Source organism: Bufo gargarizans, chromosome 6 (genome assembly GCF_014858855.1).
Source record: "Bufo gargarizans isolate SCDJY-AF-19 chromosome 6, ASM1485885v1, whole genome shotgun sequence".
NCBI lineage: Eukaryota > Metazoa > Chordata > Amphibia > Anura > Bufonidae > Bufo > Bufo gargarizans.
The window spans coordinates 152,184,782-152,207,093 of record NC_058085.1 but is presented as its reverse complement, the minus strand read 5'-3'; the positions used below and the strand labels follow the sequence as shown (position 1 = coordinate 152,207,093).

The window sequence follows — 22,312 nt, the reverse complement described above, 5'->3', positions numbered from 1 at the left end:
CACTGGGGGAACTGAGCTGATGGCACGGGGGGATAGTTTAGCCAAGGCATGTAGAGGTTGGGATAATTCCTAGGACTGATAGGCCACATTCTGGCAGATACTAATCTTACTTGTGTGGTTGGCTTTACTCAAATAAACCCCAACCGGCTTTAGTCATATACAGCTGGGTTCACATGCTACAGAGTGTTCCCACAGGATAAATATGGCAACAGGTTAACCAGAGATTTTGATACAAATTTTACCCACTAATGGGGGCAGATTTACTAATCCTATGGATGGTGTAAACTTAATCAGGCTGTCTAGACCTTTACCAGATTTATCATAGTGACTCAGGCTGGATGAAAAATCTGGTGCAGGGATATAAACTTATATAATTCTTTACAAATTATTGGTTGGCTTACTTTGAGACAAAAGTTTATTCCAGAATATTGGCACAATCTTAGGCCACCCCAGGCATGTCCAAACTGTGGCCCTCCAGCTGTTGCAAAACTACAACTCCCAGCATGCCCTAATAGCTGTAAGCTATCCAGGCATGCTGGGAGTTGTAGTTTTGGAACAGCTGGAGGGCCGCAGTTTAGACATGCCTGCCATACCCCCTTTCCTGCAAAGCCCCACTCCCTTCTCGAGTTGGAAAAAATTGAGAGGCCCTAGTTGGGCCAAACTGTGCTAATTCATGCAACTTTTTAGAAAGACTCTAGGTGCCGACACATTAGTAAATTTGGTTCATTGAGTTAAATTCAGAAGGCATGGCATAAATATGAAAACTTGGAACATGATCTGAAATCTATACAGATATAAAATTCCATTCACATGCATTATACAGCACTCAGTCATGGAATTTAGCAAAATCTGGAACAAATAGAAAACATAAAAAAGCCAATGAAAGAATCCGTTCAATAACATTTAAAAGGACTCACATCTGTTTTTCAGTTGAACCCTTTCGGTGATACAGAACTAATGTTCCCAGAATCATGGCTAAATTCGTCCTACCAACTCCTGTCTGGCAACTGAAAAGCAAAGCAGGTGGTGCACAGCTGGTATCATGAAGTAGCAGGAGGCAAGGGTTTTCCTAAAAAGCAGAAAGTATATGTTTAATTAGAGGACTCCATAAAAGATGTCCACATTGCCATCATAATTCAATATTTTTACATGAATAAATGCAGTGTCATACAGACGACCCTGTCCATATCATAAAGAAGGCATAGAAAGAATCCATTACATCAACATTTTTGAAGCTGTAGTTTTAGTTTTTATATTTTAATGTGAAGTTCTAGCTTTCAGGGTATGTTCAGCCTATGGAGAGTTCAAGTATAATTGTTTTGGTTTAAAGAGTCTTCTTGGCAAAGTTCTACCTGAGCATTCCTAAAAAAAAAAAAGCGATGGAGTTTTATCTAACTGGTGTAAAGTAGAACTGATTTAGTTGCCCAGAGCAACCAGATTCCACCTTTCATTTTTCATAGCTCCTTTGGAAAATGAAAGGTGAAATCTGATTGGTTGCTATGGGCAACTAAGTCAGTTCTACTTTACACCAGTCTTTAGTGTTTTACTGAGCACTGAAGACACCTGGGTGTAACAGGTCAGAAAGGGAGGGTGATGGGCAGTGAGAGTTAGGGGCAAGTACATAGTCAGGGACTGGAGCAATGACAAGAGGCAGGCTGGAAGACTGTATGTTACTCACAAGTGTCTTTAGCGCTCAGTAGAATTGAAGACTGAAAGACAGGCTCCCCTTAGCAACACTGTTAGAACTTTGCAGAGACAACTCTTTACACCCTGTTTTCTTGAGCAAAAAAAGATCTTTTCCTTATGACGTACATTACAAAAATATTTAACATCACTCTGCCTACTCTAAAATTAAACTGAAACGATTGTTACACTTTAGTGAAACCAACGCCGACACCAGCAGTTCTCTACAGTGATCCCCTGGGCCAATTTACGGTGACCTTTTTGCCAGCTAGGACTATAATATACTATATACATATTCAAAGAGGTTGCACTACTAGTTTAAGGGTCCATTCATACATCCGTATGTGTTTTGCAGATCCGTAAAACACGGATTTGCGGACCGCACATCGTCGGCACTATAATAGAAAATGCCTAATCTGTTCTAATCATGTTCTATTTTTTTCAGGCGCCACGGACCGGAAGAAAGACGGCGTGCTCCGGAAATGCGGATGCGGAGAGCACATAGTGTGCTCTCCGCATCTATTCCGTCCCCATGCAGACTCATTATTACGGATGTGTGAATGGAGCCTAAAAGACAAAAAAATGGGTGCCAGCGTACAATCCCAAATACAAAAAGTAAACTCCATGGCACTCCAGGTACCTAGGTGGTATTTTCTTTACCCATGTCTGTACAAAATTGCAATCCTCTTCAGGATCTTTCTCAAGTGTGATTATATATATATATATATATATATATATATATATATATATATATATATATATATATATATATATATATATACACACACATACATACAGTACAGACCAAAAGTTTGGACACACCTTCTCATTCAAAGAGTTTTCTTTATTTTCATCACTATGAAAATTGTAGATTCACACTGAAGGCATCAAAACTATGAATTAACACATGTGGAATTATATACATGTGAAACAGAAAATATGTCATATTCTAGGTTCTTAAATGTAGCCACCTTTTGCTTTGATTACTGCTTTGCACACTCTTGGCATTCTCTTGATGGGCTTCAAAATGTAGTCACCTGAAATGGTCTTCCAACAGTCTTGAAGGAGTTCCCAGAGATGCTTAGCACTTGTTGGCCCTTTTGCCTTCACTCTGCGGTGCAGCTCACCCCAAACCATCTCGATTGGGTTCAGGTCCGGTGACTGTGGAGGTCAGGTCATCTGGCGCAGCACCCCATCACTCTCCTTCATGGTCAAATAGCCTTTACACAGCCTGGAGATGTGTTTGGGGTCATTGTTCTGTTGAAAAATAAATGATGGTCCAACTAAACGCAAACCGGATGGAATAGCATGTCGCTGCAAGATGCTGTGGTAGCCATGCTGGTTCAGTATGCCTTCAATTTTGAATAAATCCCCAGCAGTGTCACCAGCAAAGCACCCCCACACCATCACACCTCCTCCTCCATGCTTCACGGTGGGAACCAGGCATGTAGAGTCCATCCATTCACCTTTTCTGCGTCGCATAAAGACACGGTGGTTGGAACCAAAAATCTCAAATTTAGACTCATCAGACCAAAGCACAGATTTCCACTGGTCTAATGTCCATTCCTTGTGTTCTTTAGCCCAAACAAGTCTCTTCTGCTTGTTGCCTGTCCTTAGCAGGGGTTTCCTAGCAGATATTCTACCATGAAAGCCTGATTCACACAGTCTCCTCTTAACAGTTGTTCTAGAGATGTGTCTGCTGCTAGAACTCTGTGTGGCATTGACCTGGTCTCTAATCTGAGCTGCTGTTAACCTGCGATTTCTGAGGCTGGTGACTGGGATGAACTTGTCCTCCGCAGCAGAGGTGACTCTTGGTCTTCCTTTCCTGGGGCGGTCCGCATGTGAGCCAGTTTCTTTGTAGCGCTTGATGGTTTTTGTGACTGCACTTTCAAAGTTTTCCCAATTTTTCGGACTGACTGACCTTCATTTCTTAAAGTAATGACGGTCACTCGTTTTTCTTTACTTAGCTGCTTTTTTCTTGCCATAATACAAATTCTAACAGTCGATTCAGTAGGACTATCAGCTGTGTATCCACCTGACTTCTCCACAACGCAACTGATGGTCCCAACCCCATTTATAAGGCAAGAAATCCCACTTACTAAACCTGACAGGGCACACCTGTGAAGTGAAAACCATTTCAGGTGACTACCTCTTGAAGCTCATCAAGAGAATGCCAAGAGTGTGCAAAGCAGTAATCAAAGCAAAAGGTGGCTACTTTGAAGAACCTAGAATATGACATATTTTCAGTTGTTTCACACTTGTTTGTTATGTATATAATTCCACATGTGTTAATTCATAGTTTTGATGCCTTCAGTGTGAATCTACAATTTTCATAGTGATGAAAATAAAGAAAACTCTTTGAATGAGAAGGTGTGCCAAACTTTTGGTCTGTACTGTGTATGTATATATATATATATATATATATACAGACGTGGACAAAATTGTTGGTACCCTTTGGTCAATGAAAGAAAAAGTCACAATGGTCACAGAAATAACTTTAATCTGACAAAAGTAATAATAAATTAAAATTCTATAAATGTTAACCAATGAAAGTCAGACATTGTTTTTCAACCATGCTTCAACAGAATTATGTAAAAAAATAAACTCATGAAACAGGCATGGACAAAAATGATGGTACCCCTAACTTAATATTTTGTTGCGCAACCTTTTGAGGCAATCACTGCAATCAAACGCTTCCTGTAACTGTCAATGAGACATCTGCACCTCTCAGCAGGTATTTTGGCCCACTCCTCATGAGCAAACTGCTCCAGTTGTGTCCGGTTTGAAGGGTGCCTTTTCCAGACTGCATGTTTCAGCTCCTTCCAAAGATGCTCAATAGGATTGAGGTCAGGGCTCATAGAAGGCCACTTTAGAATAGTCCAATTTTTTCCTCTTAGCCATTCTTGGGTGTTTTTAGCGGTGTGTTTTGGGTCATTGTCCTGTTGCAAGACCCATGACCTGCGACTGAGACCAAGCTTTCTGACACTGGCTAGTACATTTCTCTCTAGAATTCCTTGATAGTCTTGAGATTTCATTGTACCCTGCACAGATTCAAGACACCCTGTGCCAGACGCAGCAAAGCAGCCCCAGAACATAACAGAGCCTCCTCCATGTTTCACAGTAGGGACAGTGTTCTTTTCTTGATATGCTTCATTTTTTCGTCTGTGAACATACAGCTGATGTGCCTTGGCAAAAACTTCGATTTTTGTCTCATCTGTCCACAGGACATTCTCCCAGAAGCTTTGTGGCTTGTCAACATGTAGTTTGGCATATTCCAGTCTTGCTTTTTTATGATTCGTTTTCAACAATGGTGTCCTCCTTGGTCGTCTCCCATGTAGTCCACTTTGGCTCAAACAACGACGGATGGTGCGATCTGACACTGATGTTCCTTGAGCATGAAGTTCACCTTGAATCTCTTTAGAAGTCTTTCTAGGCTCTTTTGTTACCATTCGGATTATCCGTCTCTTAGATTTGTCATCAATTTTCCTCCTGCGGCCACGTCCAGGGAGGTTGGCTACAGTCCCATGGATCTTAAACTTATGAATAATATGTGCAACTGTACTCACAGGAACATCTAGTTGCTTGGAGATGGTCTTATAGCCTTTACCTTTAACATGCTTGTCTATAATTTTCTTTCTGATCTCTTGAGACAGCTCTTTCCTTTGCTTCCTCTGGTCCATGTCGAGTGTGGTACACACCATATCACCAAACAACACAGTGATTACCTGGAGCCATATATATAGGCCCAATGGCTGATTACAAGGTTGTAGACACCTGTGATGCTAATTAGTGGACACACCTTGAATTAACATGTCCCTTTGGTCACATTATGTTCTGTGTTTTCTAGGGGTACCATCATTTTTGTCCATGCCTGTTTCATGAGTTTATTTTTTTACATAATTCTGTTGAAGCATGGTTGAAAAACAATGTCTGACTTTCATTGGTTAACATTTATAGAATTTTAATTTATTATTACTTTTGTCAGATTAAAGTTATTTCTGTGACCATTGTGACTTTTTCTTTCATTGACCAAAGGGTACCAACAATTTTGTCCACGTCTGTATATATATATATATATATACACACACACACACACACACACACACACACATACATACATACAAATATACACACACACACACATACATATACACATATCCTAGATATACTAACACAGTAATATAAGGCTACTTTCACACTAGCGTTCGGGTTTCCGTTCGTGAGCTCCGTTTGAAGGAGCTCACGAGCGGACCCGAACGCAGCCGTCCAGCCCTGATGCAGTCTGAATGGAGGCGGATCCGCTCAGACTGCATCAGTCTGGTGGCGTTCAGCCTCCGCTCCGCTCGCCTCCGCACGGACAGGCGGACAGCTGAACGCTGCTTGCAGCGTTCGGGTGTCCGCCTGGCCGTTCGGAGGCGTGCGGATCCGTGCGGATCCGTCCAGACTTTCAATGTAAGTCAATGGGGACGGATCCGTTTGAAGATGCCACAATGTGGCTCAATCTTCAAGCGGATCCGTCCCCCATTGACTTTACATTGAAAGTCTGGACGGATCCGTACTAGGCTATTTTCACACTTAGCTTTTTTTTGCTAAAATAATGCAGACGGATCCGTACTGAACGGAGCCTCCGTCTGCATTATTATGATCGGATCCGTTCAGAACGGATCCGATCGAACGCTAGCCGAACGCTAGTGTGAAAGTAGCCTTAGAAGGGATTAGTAGAAATTCAATTGAACTGTCAACTGAAGAAAAGTTTGTCATATTAAGACAATATAACTGATAAACAGAGGGGCATGTCTGCATTGCTGACTTCAGCGGCACAGACTGGGATATCCCTATCCCTGTACTGTGTCTATGCCCCCTGTAGGCAAAGCATACAAAAGGGATCTGTGCTGCTTTACGAACAACAACAAAAAAATTATATTAATAATAATAAAGACATTACTAGTGACATAAGGCACAAAATCTGAGCGCTTTTTAATAGTGTAGAGGGCTAAGCAATCTATAGCACATCAGCTGTTAGGAAACTACAACTTTCACCATTCTAACCCAAAAGGTGTTTTACTTAAAAAACACTTTGTAAAGTGCAGCAACACTGTTGGTACCCTTATTGGAATTCTTGTCTCCTGCCAGAAGTTAAAAGTGTATCTAGACTTTTAGATGACTTTTCAGAATACACTGTCATGGGTGTGTACATACGTAATATTTAGTTTTTCACTCTGAAGGCTCCATATATCTTATTCTATCACTGTGAACAAGAGATTCTGCGATTCTGCTCTTACTCAGAAGCACCATTTAGGACAATATAGAGAAGTACTGCACAGAATAGATGTTAATAAAGTACTTGGAGTGAGATATAACCTTTGCCTTTGGCTGCTACAGCCTCTGTGTGCGTCTTTCTCTCTCTCTCTCTCTCTCTCTCCAGCTCACTCCTCCTCCCCTCCTCAATGACTTCTATTGGCAGCTGTTATCTGATCTTTCACCAAGGGTACTTTCACACTTGCGGCAGAGGATTCCGGCAGGCAGTTCAGTCGCTGGAAAATTAATGCCGGATCCGTCATTCCGACAAGTGTTCAGGATTTTTGGCCGAAGAGAAAACTGCAGCATGCTGCAGTATTTTCTCCGGCCAAAAAACATAAAAGAGGGACTGAATAGATTCATACTGATGCATACTGAACTGAATGCTCTCTATTCAGAATGCATTAGGATAAAACTGATAAAAAAAATTCCGGTATTGAGCCCCGAGGACAGAACTCAATACCGGAAAACTTTAACGCAAGTGTGAAAGTACCCTAAGCTGACAGCCTGTGTTGGTCTCACAAGCCAGATTCAGCTGAAAATTCTGAGTGAGTGTTAGTTTAGGAAAGTGTAAATCTAATGATAGGAGATGCACCTGTTCAACACCTAAAGCATCTCTTACATAAGAGCATTGCAGAGGACAGTCTGCACATCATAAGGCCTAGTTCACCCTTCAGTGACGTGATCAGTGATTTCCACGAGTGATTGTGAGCCAAAACCAAGTGTGAGTCAAAACATTTCACCTTATCTCTGTGTAGCCTCCACACCTGGTTTCGCTCACAGTTACTGATGGAAATCACTGACCAAATCAGTGAAGTGTGAACTAAAGGTGCCTTAGCAACTGTATCATTTAATCTGCAGTCTGTGTGTCCCGCTGTTCGATTTAAAGGGAACCTGTCATCAACTTTACCCTGCCCATACTGAGGACAGCATAAAGTGTTGTCAGACACTGATTTCAGCAGTGTGTCAGAAGCTAATATTAGGTGGTTGCTGAGAACTTGTATTATATTCATTGCAGCCCAGGCCTGGAAAAGAGTCATGGCTGCCTTAGAAGAACCACAGTTATTCATGAGTTCCTGCTCCGTCCACCCAGCCATCAATGATTGAATGCCAATTATTACCAGGTGGGCAGGGAGAGCAGAAGCTCATGAATAACTGTGACCCTTCTGAGGCAGCTATGACTCTTTTCCAGGCCCAGGCAGCAATGAATATAATGCAGAAACCATCATAGCAGCCAATGAATGACAGACTACTGGAATCGGCATGTCCGTGACAGACATGCCGATTCCAGTAGTCTGTCATTCATTGGCTGCTATGATGGTTTCTGCATTATATTCATTGCTGCCTGGGCCTGGAAAAGAAGCATAGCTGTGACTACTTTATACTGTCCAAGGGCAACATAAAGTTGATGAAAGGTGCCAGCCAAACTTCTGACGGGAGAAGAAAATGCTAGCATCACTGGAGGTTGTAGATAGCTAGCCAAGACCTGTCCTAGGTTGCCAATTTAGCTTATAGGTTTATACAGCTAAACCTGCCAATAACCCTAATACAGTTCCTATGTTTGTGTGTTAAATACAAAAGCAGAGTTATTTACAGTGACTTCATGTCTGGATGTCATAAAACTGTTATATATTGTGTTCACAGAAGCAGAAAAGATAATATGCCTTTAAGATTCATTAAATAATGTAAGGTAAGCTCAATGACAGGGCAGAAACAGAAAGCATAGAGTTAAACTATTGTTGCTGGGCAAGAGTTTTGACCAATCACACACAGCCTGCGTTGGAAATTCCCCTCGCAGGAGCTGCTAGAATCATTACACCAGAGGAGAGAAGCTGAACAGACATTCACTCCACTAAGAGCTGTGTTTTATGGAAGCAGAGAGGCCAAAATAGGTATTTAGAACAGTTATATAATGTTCCTACTGTTAATATAGTGATTAGGAACAGTACAGATACAGTTCCACCAATTGAAAACTACAAAGTTCACAATTGCAACCAAATTCCATATTGCAATCCAAATTGCATACAACCATACCAGATCATACTCAACCAATCTGCAAATAGTTACTGCTAACTGCATACTGCAAATTGCGACCAAATTCAGCAGGTAGAACTATTAGTTAGACCTCAGATATACCTCTCAGGGAGATCATAAAGTGCTTAAATAACTTAAAGTGAGATTACAGATACTCAAGAGAGAAATATATCCACCATTTTATGTTGAATGACAAGATTGAACAGTTGAACCACCATCTTATGCATACCACCATTTTGTGATACTTTATTGCCATTTTGTGATACTTCATGTACATGGAGTATCTGCTGCGGAGGCGGCAGTGTTATATATGAAGAAAAGTTGACGTTAATAAAGAAGTTATTTCAAGCATTTGGTGGGCTCTTTAAATCTACTGTTTCCATAAAACGGCGCTAGAGGAATTACAGAATAACAGACAGTCTGGTTAGACTAAACGTCAGAGATATCAAAATTCTTCTAATGCCACAGCGCAAAAGGCACTTTATAGTGCTGCACCTGCCACAGAGGTAGCCTCTGAATATAAAAGTTGTTCTTAAATCGGTAAGATTAACAAGCATATCAGCTAATTACGGTACTTAAAAACAAACGAAACACAAAAAATCACAACAAATTTCATAAAAACAAGGAGAATATTAAAGAGAACAAGTTTGAGCTTTGGAAGCAGATACACAGTGGATTTGGCAGGTTCACATAAGAACGCGGCAGTAACTCAAAGTTATATTTGCCTACTTCAAACAACTTCTGGAAGTGCAGTGATTCACCTCCTGGCACGTATATTCTTATGGTGATGTGCCAGTTCTGAAAGTATACTGTAAGTTCAATCTAATACAATTGTATGTAAAGGACTTCTCAAACTAGTTCTTGCTAAAATGTGTATGACTAAATTTGAATAATCTGTGCTAATAACTGCAAACTTTGCAGTACTACCTCATGGGCAAACTCCACAACCAAGTCAACCTTGAATGAGGGAGCAATATGTATGGAAAGTGGTGTGCTCTACAGTGTTCTATACACGTGCATCTTGTGTCCAATCCAGCGCATAAAATACAAGCACTAGTTTCAAACTCCCTTTAGTAAAGTGATGGGTAACCCTCATATCCACTGTATCCAGTGTAATTTAAATCAGTGCTGACATTCCACAAAAGGCATTGGATTTTAAACCAAATGTTTTACATACCCTGAGAAAGTTTACAAAAGCATCAAACTGTGATTCCAGAGGAGCACCATCTACTGGTAGGGGCAAACGATTATATCTGTGAAAGAGAATGTGAACCGTCATTAAGTTATGTTAACTTGTATCTAGTCTTTACTAAGAACTTTGGAGTCTATATCTGAAAACATCCTGGACATAAAAACTGTATTTTACTCTTAAGAAAAAGAAAAGATAAAATGTAATCAAACACAGAGCAGGTAGAGCAACACAAAGCAATCTGGAGGCCCATTTTATGTGTGATCATATTATCCCATCCTATCTCATTTATTAGCAGCAACTCCACCTGTAGCCCTCCTCACTCCAGAACATAGCATGTTATTATGTAGTAGTGGTCAGTGTCACCCGCAACACCACGGGGGGAAATTACTATGTAGGGGCAGTGTGGGGCAAATTACTATGTAGGGGAAATTACTGTGTGGGGGCAAACTACTATATGGGGGCAGTTTGGGGGAAATTACTATGGGGGGATTACTATGTGGGGGCAGTGTGGTGGAAATTACTATATGGGGGTGTTGCTATTGGGGAGGCACTGTAGGGACAATTCTATTATTTTTGGGGACACTATACAGGGATTATTGCCTGGAGCACAATAAAGGGTGGTATTAAGACTGGGGGCACTCTAGGGGACATTATATCTGCTGTGGACACTATAGGCACATTTGGGGTAATTTATCAAACAGGTGTAAAGTAGAACTGGCTTAGTTGCCCATAGCAGCCAATCAGATACCACCTTTCATATTTCACAGCTCTTTTGGAAATCCAGTTCTGCTTTACACCAGTTTGATAAATGACTCCAATTATGTCTATTAGGGTCACAATTTTTTCAGCAGTATAGTACCTTGAACATTGGGGAGCAAAACAGGCACAGTATCGGGAGTGGCAGCAGGATGACCCTGTGGGGACCAGAATTTGCCATGGTGGTCTGGGTCAAACGGAGGAGAAGAGTAAAGAGAAGGTCTACATGACAGGAGATGTCACTGGATGTAAGAGGTATGTGGTGCTGTATTCTCCTGTAAGTTTTTGTATTTTTTTTTTTATCTAAAGATGTCATATGGCCTAGGAAGAGACTGTGGAGCTCATGAAGCACTGCAGCCTCTTCATACAAAACAAAAAAAAAAATGGCGGGGGGTGGGGGGGGGGGGGGCAAGTTGGTTAGACAGCCCCGGGCCTATCATGCACTTAATCCGCCCCTGACCACGGCTGTCTCTAACTTCTACATAACCTCCAGGTATGAAGTTTGCCTTTCTGGAATGGACTGTGATAGTTGGTTCTACAAATAATATGATGATACAGATTGACTTCATACTCCACCAAAAGGTCTTAAAGATCCAACAGGTCCAGGGTCACGAACTGTCTAGAAATTTCTGGGCAGTCCATAAAAACAAATGACTTTTTTTCCTGTGTCCATAAATTTTTTTAGGCTGGTGGTAATTCTCATTTTACAGCTCACAGTAAATGCTGGTATTGAGTTCACATCAGTACATTGAGCTATAGACCTGTATCAATTATTATATTTATAACTTATTATGGTTTTCCAATTTGTCCGTAAAAAAAAATTGACTGTCCGTGATTTTGGGATAAGTTCTCCAGGAAAAAGGAAAAATTCAGGTTGGCAACTCTGAACAGGCCCTAAAGTTGATCCATCTCCGCTCCTGATGTCGGTTTTAGTAAATAATAATATTCTCCATTATATAACAATTCTAGGGTGTCTTTTTTTAGAATTCTGCATTGTTTTGTTCCTCTGTTATTTCTACTATAAATTCATGAATAGATTGACATCTGAGTGTTACAATTCCCCTTGTCAAATGTGTGTGTTCCTACACAATCTGATACTATCCATGAGTGCCACCTGTATTAGACTCTGTAGAAACTCAACTCAAAACTCCAGTAGTAACACCCTGTGGCAAATGAGCAGTTAGGGCTCATGCACACAACCATTTTGCTGTCCGCATAAGACGGATCTGCAAAAAATACGGATGACATCCGTGTGCATTCCATATTTTGCGGAATAGAACAGCTGGCCCCTAATAGAACAGTCCTATCCTTTTCCGTAATCCAAACAGTAGGACATGTTCTATTTTTGTGCGGAACAGACATACGGACATATGGAAAGGAATGCACACGGAGTAACTTCCATTTTCTTCGCAAAAAAAAACTGAACGGACACGGAAAGAAAATACGTTTGTGTGCATGAGCCTTTAGACAGAGGAAAATCAGGGAACTCCAATTGGTTGCTATGGCAGCCTGATGCCTTGTAAAGGCTACCAGGCCAGTCATATGAATCTGCCTGCAAAGTCGTGCCCATGTTATGGCTTGACAGGCAGCCTGTAAAAAATCGCAGACGCCAATAGTATTTTATTGCAGTCTATAATACAAGCGATCAGAGGATCACATGTTCAAGTCCCCCCAGGGGACTAAAAATGACAGTAAAAATGTATATTTAAAAAAAAATAATAAATACCAATATATAAAATAATAAAATTCACTACCCTTTCTCAATATTACATATAAAAATAAACAATAAAAAACAAAACATAATTGGTGCAGTCACATCCCAAAATGTCTTCTCTTCCAAAATAATAAAGCAAAAAGGCATCAAAATGTCATATGTAACCCAAAATGGTACCCAGGGGTGGACTGGCCATAGACCCTACAGGAAATTTACCTGTGATCTGATGCCCAAGAGGCCCGATCCCTCCTCATGGCCACCAGCCAGGTACATAACGATCTGATGCTCCCAGCATTAAAGTAAGGAATCAGATACTTATGCATCTGGCCCGTGGCCACAGGTGCCCTCCTACAGTCAACTGCATTGCTGCTTCTGGACAGTGATACCGTTGAATACTGTGTACAAGGATGTAGTATTTTATACAGCAGTGTGGTACTTGGTGCTGCACTATGGTATTGCTGGCCCTGCCTACTTTCTTTTGTCCTTGCCTACTCATATTGTTCCGTATTCTGACAATTTGGACCTGCCAACAACATGGAGCCACTTTTAGTTTTTTTTTTTCCAGGGCCACCTTAAGTTCCCAGTCTGCCCCCAATGATTCCAATAAAAACTAAAGCTTGCTCTAAAAAAAAAAAAAAAAAAAAAAAAATCAAGCCGTCTCCCTGCTCTGTAGCTGCGCGATTTCATGATTTCCTGTTCTGCACAGGTACATTTTCAGTAACTACCTTTTTATCATCATAGGCAGAATTACAATGACAAGTAACACCTCTATATAGATATGACTGTATTCACCATAGGTGATATCACAGCTTATTAGCTCCTTCTTGACCTCTGCACAGGTCACAGAGCATGCCTAGAAAATTTTCCCATGTAAGTCAGAGGGTCAGCTTCTGTCCATTGATATAAATTTCTCTTGGGGTTAATAAAGTATATTGTATCGTATTGTGACTAAGCCCATGTAGCTGCTATCAAAAGAAAGGAAGTCTTAAAATATTTTAGGCCTAATGGCCCTAAAATATAGATAGTGGCATGGAAAAGTAAAAAAAAAAAAAAATTGACAAAAATTCTAACAAAAATTTATAAAAAAACTAATAAAATGTAATATAAATAATAGGTCATTTTCTGATTACACATTCCTTTTAAAAGGGGTTATTGTATGACTAATGTGAAAAATAGTACATGACAATCTCTTTCTAACAAAAACAGAGTTAGCCCTGTACCTCATATGGGTCCAGAGCTCTCCCATTTACTGCTCCAATTCCAGCTCAGGGTGTGTCTTTAACGCTACAGATCTCCTCTGTAACCATCACAGCTTCTAACAATAGATATGGCTGAGGGCAGTTGAAAGATTGAACTGAGCATGTGCAACCACCTGAGCAATGCTACTGAGGTGGACAGAAAAGTAAGGAAAAGAACAAACAACAAGTGGCACTATACAGATACATTTTATTGAACAGTGGATATACTATATTTTTAATTACAGGCAAGAACCAAAGTATGCAGATAGGGATGCTGGTTTGAAAAACGTATAATATTTATCATGGGAAAACCCCCTTAACATCATCCAATAAAAGAAAAATGTAAGATCCTAACAGAATGGCGGAAACAAGATATAAAAAGCTTATGAGTGGATTTCTCAGAACAAAATGATTTATTATCTATGCACAGTATAGGTGATAACGCTATGAACACTGGTGGTCTGACATTTGGTAACTCCATCAATCAGGAGAGCAAGAGTCTCTGAGAACTCTCCATGAATGGAGTAGTGGTGTGCATGTATGACCACTCCTTCATTCACTTCTACTGGACTGACGGAAAATGACCCATTTGTTGGACAATTTAATTAAAAAAATGTTGAAATCTGACAAGCTAAACTATATAGTCATCACTTTGCTTTAACACAATGAAGACAAATTATGAGAGTGCCAATCTCCTATTTTAATGGGTGATGAAAACTTGTGCAGGAATCCCTTCTGTATAGGTCATACAATGTTGGCAAATTAAGATTTTGGGTATTGACCCAAGAATCCTGGAAATATGATGGGGGAGTTCTGCAATGAAAGACAAAGGCTATGCTCAATATTTTTTCTGTGAAAAATTAGACCCTTCCTTCTAATCTTAGTCAACCCCTTTAAACAGCAGCAGAAAGGGGTCCCATTTGATATTTTCTATTGGCCCTTGTCTCCTCTGTGTACACCCCTGACATTTTCATTAGCATATTTACACAGTTATATGTATAAATATATGCATTCACGCTCACCTGTAAGAGGGCAGTAAGAAAACAGGCCTGCTATACACTTCCTCTGTCACGTGTACATCTTCTTCACACTCAACCTTGACAGAGTGAGGCTCATCCTTAAAATGTTCAATGTCATTATATACAAAATAGCTGTTCCCACTCAATTGAGCAAAGTCATAAAGCTAAAAAAAAAAAAAAAAGTATTACAAATAATATTTCCTCCTGATAAATCATGATTTCAATTACAGAAAAGTAGGAATTCCTGTGCACTAACACAATATTTCATTGTATACTTATTTTCTATACAGAGTTGAGTCACAGTATTATGACCACCAGCTAATGTCCAGAGTAACTACCATGTGCAGCACAGACAGCAGCTAGACAGGCTGGGAGTCACTCAGTAAGGCCCTGGTAGGTGGTTAGAGGTATCTGGAGTGATGTTGACTGCAGTGCATCCCAGCTACTAGAGATAATAAAGGCCCCCAGCGGCTGTTTTCGGAACTGCCTGCTCCCGGTGAATGCATTTTATTTCAGACCGGTTCCCGGCACAGGCACAGGTAAGGGCTTACCTGTGCATCGCCGGACGGGTGAGTCTACCTTACTAAAGATGGCAGCCCGCATGTGTTCGCTGGCGAACACTGCAAACTGACCATCACTGATGACCACCAAGGTGGTTCCATAAATCTTCAATTGGGTTCAAGTCTGGGGAATTAGAAGGACAGGGTAGTAAGTGGAAGTCTTGTTCAATATTCTCCAACCACAGTGAGACATTTATAGCAGTATGATATGTCACATTGTCTTGTTGGAACATCACATCCTCCCCAGGGACTACACTAAGCATGTATGTGTGTACGTGATCTGCAAGGATAAATTCATACCTAAATTGGTTGAGACCGTCTTCCACATGGATGAGCAGGCTCAGAGAATATCACAAAAACATTCCCCAGACCATAAGGCTGCCACCACCAACTTATGTTTTTTTCAGCAATAGATGCAGGGTGTTTGTTCTCTGATATTTCTTATCTGACATGCCAAATTCCATCCATTCGAAATCCAAAAAAATCTGACTCACTGAAGAAGGTAATCCTTTTCCAATAAGCAGAAGCCCAAATTCGATACTGCTGAGAAAATTGAAGTCTTGTCTGCTGATGCAACTTGATTGACAGAGGTGCAATGACAATCCATCATCTTCGGAGGTCCATACGCAGTAGAGTTCACTGAACTGCGTTTTTTTTCCTCCCATTTTGAAACTCTAATAAAATGTCCCTTTTTCCCATGACAGCAATGAGGTATGTGTGTGCAGACAGCCTATCACACACTTCATGATACATGACTTTCTTAGTGGGCTACACACTCCCAATGTCAAAAGTATGAAGTGGCTATAATAAGGCGACTCAAATGTGTGTATGAATGATCACCTAATGAACCCAATTCCTATGTGCTCATTTCCCAATAACCACTAGGATCTTTTTATAGCAAGTCAACTAAACTATTATGGGAGGAAAAGCATGCAAACACAAGGAGAACTGGGAGAAGATAGAAACTTCATGCTGATGTTGTCCTTTCAGATTAAAATATTTGATTTATCAAACTAGAATACCTCTTTACGAATAGCAAGTTCCAAATTCTCTACACGGAGTCTTTTTTCCAGGTTGTGTAAATTTTCATGCAAATTCTCCTTCCTTCTGGGAGTATAAGGCACAAAGTCACTTTCCAATCTCAGAAACACCACGGGCTCTTCACGGACACAGACAAACATGCATTCCTACACCAAGAAAAAATAAGGATTCTGTATTAAAAAGTACTGAATATCCATCAAGCCTTACTAAACTTAAACATACTAGGTTTCCCTAAGCAAAATGTGATTTTATATTATACAAAATATAAGTGAAGAACCTCTTTAATAATAACTTTTCTTTACTCAAAATCATGTTCTCTAGTGATGAAAGAGCATCAGCTCCCCACAATGTTCCCTTGCATTGACTGGTTTTGGTGACATGTATGCACAAGTCAATCCTTACAACTCCAAGTCATGAAGAAAACATCTTATAAGCATGAAATGACACCAAAAAGCACGAACATTTTTTCTATAAAAGGTACCACTTCAAATTTCGCTATCTGAGACAGAATAAATTTTCCAAATATGACAGTGTAGCAGCTTAGTTCCATCCCACTATTATAGAAACCATGTGGGCTTTGGTACCTGCGGTAAAAAAAAAAGTAATATGGTGTAGTTACTGTGTATCTTTTTGTACTTAAAGGGGCTGTGCCAAGTTTAGAAGTTATCCCCTTTCCACATGATAGAGATGACTAACTAATTGCTGGAGGTCCAATCACTGAGACCCCCATTGATCCAGAGAACCATGGTCCCAGTCCTCTGATCTGATAGAGCAGCAGGTCTTGCATGCTCCCTGCTTCTCCATTCATTCTCTAGGAGACTGCTGGAAACAGCAGAGTGCTGTACTCTGCTATCTCCAGCAGTCCCATAAAGAATATATAGAGTGGCGGAGGCCCCTGCCCAACCTACCTGTCTGTCAGATCGGGGGAATTAATCACTATTCTCAAGATTGGTGGGGGTCCCAGTGGTTAGACTAGAAATCAGCTAGTCCCCTAACTTCTATACTTGGCACAACCCCTTTAACTTTTGTGTCTAAGGTGAATAGTGATCAGTCAATGAATGTCCACCTTTACTAAAAAAATTATCAGTGGACACTACTTCTATTTGGTACCTTATGCCCATCATTCTGGAGCTTCTGTAGTACTTGTTTGAAGCCATTTAGGCTGGGTTGACCCATTCCATATACTTCATATCCTCCTGTTGCTTGGCGGAAATTTGGTGCACCAAAACTACTTGTAGTCTTTAGAACATCTAACTTGCTGTACACATCCCGTACCATAAAATATTTACCCTGAAAGAAAGAACTCAGACATTATTTCAAGAATACTCAATTAAATATTCCTTGTTTCTGCAGAGGAAAAAGGAGTGCCTGAGGAAGGAGGAAGATCCCTCCAAAATGCCTTGTGTGCTTGTTTTTCATTCTTTTAATGCATTTATTTTTAACATACTGCCAGCACCCCATCCATCTGTTTTTTACTATTTTTATCTTCAGTATAAATTGCTACTTATAGATGTCGACTATAAATCACAATGATTTCTCATGGCAAATGTTCTGAAAAATATCAGAATATTTTAGGATCCGGACTAAAAGTGCCCATACACATTTGTATGGTGGACTTAAAGCAAACCTATTAGGCAATTTATTTTGCTTAATCTAAGAGCAATATATGATAACGATAGAGGGAGATGAGTTGGCCTTTTTGATGTATAGGTTTATATGATTTTGTTCAGGATTTCTGTGTAAAAAGCAGAGTAAATCCTGACAGGACTCCACAATCTGCAACTTTTTCCAGCTCACACCAGGTCTAAAAAGGTGGGCATGGCATGGGCAGGGAAGGGGACATGCCGGCAGGCCATCTCATTCATCATTTTCTACGCCTGGTTTAGGTATAGAAAATACCTAAGCTGGCTTACAATTAGAAGCAGTGCTGGATGCGCCAAAGTTATGTAGAGAGCTATGCCTCTACATGACTTCGGTGATCCACCGCCAGCAGAGGGGCTTTATTAAGACAGGCGTCTAAAAATGCCCCATTATTGTCTTCCCCAACGGATACAGCTCTGGCAGCTGCTCATCTCTCATTAACGAAAAGGGTATGATAGCTGAAATTCAACTGCCAATCTTTTTCTGCCCGAACTTCTGACATCGGGAGGCCCCCATGAACATGGTCAGCCAGTCCGGCCAAAATCAGTGGGTTAGGCAACAATTATCCAACCTGTATGTCCACCTTTTCTAATTATAAAACAGCTATTACTTTGGTCGGCTTGTCCTTAAATGTATGAGTTCTTGCTGATTAAACATAATCTAAGGATCTCACCTGTACAAGATAATGTTCTGGCATGGTCTCAGAAATCCTCCCAACAGAATAATTGGCTTTAAGCAAATCATCATGAATTTGGAATTCTTCTTTACAATTGTATCTGGGGGGGGAAACAAATTCAGCCTTTAAATTTTAAGCTTGTATGGGCAGATCTTTTGTATCCTGTCACCCATGTTTAGAGGGAATGTGCCACCAGAAAATGACCTATTGTTTAAATCATGCTAGACCTTTTTTGAAAAAATGTTGTTTGGTGATGTTATTTTTTAATTTTCCATACCAATATCTATAGTAAAAAAAAAAGCTATTAAATCCTGCAGATTTAGCACTGGCCACGAAGGCCTGTACAGATCACTGGACTACAGTTATCTGCTTATGATTACAGGTAGAACTACATTAGAACTAGAACTAGATTATAATTACACATATTGCCTATATATAGACAACACATAATCCAGAATTCACAATAGGTGATTGACAAAGTTTATCTACTCCTCCGGACCTCTGCAAAGGTCACAGTGTGTCTAGAATATTCTCCCATGGTAGTCAATGACTCTATGGTCCATGGTGGTGGCTGTAAAGCACATCTCTAAATGTTGTTAAGAACAGCTGAGATAAATGGGAGTCCCCATAATCAGGTTCAGGAAACAGAATAAACAATCTTAATTTAGAAAATAAAAAACAGATTTAAAAAAATTACCAGTATATGTGTCACTATCTGGTTTTAGCCAGCAGAAAATACATTTTGGTGATACATTCCCTCACGAATAATGCCACCTTACATACCTATCACAATAATAACACATTATATTGTTACTGGAAAGTAAACTTGATCTTTCTCCAAGATTGGTTTGATTAGTGGAGATCCAAGACCTTGGACCCCAGCCAACCACAAGAACAATTCTATTTAGACACAGCCTAAGGTTAACCATCAATAAAGGATACGCCTAAGGATAAGCCATCGATTGAAAACACTTTTAATAGTTGCATCCGAAGATTTTTAGATTGGGCATCAGAATACATATAAGGTGGATTTTTTTCCCCCATTTTTAAATTCACTCACTGCGAATTGATTTTTGCTACAACTAATGTAATGCCCTGTACATCAACTTATCAAAATAATGGAACTAAACAATACTCACGTAATTAGAACTGGAGCAACCTTATTGGTGATTATGGATTTGGCCTTGTTGTGAATGCTCACTGTCTGAAAAGAGTGAATGCTAAGAGAATTCCTGTCTTCTGTACTTGAACTTGCACTGCCATTTCCTTGGAGGCTATCACTAGGGGGCACTGTGGGGGCCGGCTGTTGAGCTGCGCTGGCAGTTGTACCCATACTCCACAAACGCCTTGAGAGCGGAAAAAAATAAAATAATCATTACATTATTTGGAATAAACATATGAATTAATGATTCTACAGTGTAAGTCAACTTATTTCATTACATGCAAATTCCAACACGGCAACCACATTACTGCCTCGAAGTTCTGAACAGATAGAAAATCTGAGAATACGTCCAAAACTCAGAACATTGCTTACATATTACTATTGATTCGTCAGGACACGGTACATAGACCCGTGATCAGATTACATTCCTAGCAAAGCACGGAAATGACAGCATCACATAGAACTAAAGCGAACACATTTTTTTTTACCATTCATCTAAAATTGTGGTCTGGAACCTACAATATATGAGTAGACAGAAGACATGGAGATCATTTTCTTTAGTCTAGCAAATGATTATGGCTGAAATATCTTATTTCAGAATCTGATACATGTACAGATTAAGAGGATGAAGGTATTGTTGCATTTCATGTAGGTTAGGCTATCAAAAGGTTAAAATCAGGCACCGAGATTTTCCTGTTCAGCGATAAACATCCGGCTCTACCACTGATTGTTCGAATAAGACAGGTGAAGACTGGAGTCCTTTTGGTCACTTCTTAAAGGGAATGAGTCAACTCATATTTTTTATTAATTGAAAACAGATAGCGACGAATGTTCTTTTTTCTAAAATGTTTATTTCTAAATGCAGATAGTCTTTTATTATCTTTTCTATGCAAGATTATGGAAGCAGCCATCTTGATGATGTTTGAAAGCATTTAAAAATATACTTTACAGCAGCCACATGGACCATAGGGCACAATAGACAGGAGATGATCATTGACATCTATGGGAGAGTTTCTCAGACATGCTCTGTGACCTCTGCAGAGGTCATTGTGCAGGGAGGAGGTAGAAAAGCCATGACCATCACCTATCCTGTGTTATCTACTATACATGCAGTGCCCTAGAGCAAGCAAACGTTGGACTATAGATGCTTGTGAACATTTGCAAACAATTACTATGCAAAGCCATCAACTCACCTCTTTTATTGCACTTAGGTTAACCTGCACTATTATTCTAATCTCTATTGTATTGAACTGCATTTATATGCCTATTGCAATATATCTTATCTGCACTGTACTGTGGAAAGGGTTAATGCACTGCCAGCTAATACTGAGAGACTTTGGGACTTTCTATCTATGCACTGAGAATTTAGAAATCTTCCACAGTTACTATAAGGCCTCTTTCACACGAGCGTGATGGATTAGGTCAGGATGCGTTCAGTGAAACTCACACTATTTTGCAAGCAAGTTCAGTCAGTTTTGTCTGCGATTGCGTTCAGTTGTTCAGTTTTTTCCGCGTGAGAAAATGCAATGTGTTTTGATGCGTTTTTCACGCGCGTGATAAAAAAACTGAAGGTTTACAAACATCTCTTAGCAACCATCAGTGAAAAACGCATCGCACCCGCACTTGCTTTTTCACGTAGCCCCATTCACTTCGATGGGGCCAGGGCTGCGTGAAAAACGTAGAATATAGAACATGCTGCGATTTTTACGCAAAGCAGATCTGATGCGTGAAAAACAACGCTCATGTACACAGACCCATTAAAATTAATGGTCAGGATTCAGTGCGGGTGCTATGCGTTCACGTCACGCATTGCACCTGCGTGGAAAACTCGCTCGGGTGAAAGGGGCCTAAGGGACAATGCCAAGGGAAGGACAAAACAGGCACATTGACCTTTTGACTGTCTGATTTATCTCTGTTTATGTCTAAAGACTTGCTTGTCTCCACCCCTTCCACTAAAAGGTTCTAGTTCAGCTAAAAACTGTATACAAGGAGAGCAGTTAGAGCCCTAGCTGTCTGCAGTTCGGGATCAGTGTTTAGTCGGTAGAGAGACCCTGCAGATAGGGAGCAGTGCTTAGTAGAAGAGACTCTGCCAGACTGCAAGAGGGACCATAAGAAGATGTTAAGATGGGGATAGTCTGCCACAGACCCTGGGTCACCAGCCCTTTGACCAGAGGGCCAGTCAGATGACTGAGCCACAGAGCGTGGCCCACTAGCCTTTTGGCCAGGGTACCAGCCTTCTGAGAGAGAGGGAAAGCTAGCTCAGGCCTTTCCTCAGCACAGAACTTTATTCTGCAGGGA

The 22,312-nt window shown here is 40.4% G+C and overlaps 1 protein-coding gene across 3 annotated transcripts in view; it reads right to left on the bottom strand.

Moving 5' to 3' along the window:
• The window catches only part of PALD1 (phosphatase domain containing paladin 1), a 319,104-nt gene that overhangs the window by 163,373 nt on the left and 133,419 nt on the right, over nucleotides 1–22,312 (bottom strand). For all 3 annotated transcript variants that reach the window (XM_044296577.1, XM_044296578.1, XM_044296579.1), the window contains 7 exons: nucleotides 19,992–20,198; nucleotides 18,850–18,952; nucleotides 17,646–17,825; nucleotides 16,517–16,681; nucleotides 14,938–15,098; nucleotides 10,193–10,268; nucleotides 918–1,069 (listed from right to left, as the gene is read on the bottom strand). In XM_044296577.1, the coding sequence (XP_044152512.1) occupies nucleotides 918–1,069; nucleotides 10,193–10,268; nucleotides 14,938–15,098; nucleotides 16,517–16,681; nucleotides 17,646–17,825; nucleotides 18,850–18,952; nucleotides 19,992–20,198 (1,044 nt within the window). The remainder of the gene's footprint in view (nucleotides 1–917; nucleotides 1,070–10,192; nucleotides 10,269–14,937; nucleotides 15,099–16,516; nucleotides 16,682–17,645; nucleotides 17,826–18,849; nucleotides 18,953–19,991; nucleotides 20,199–22,312) is intronic.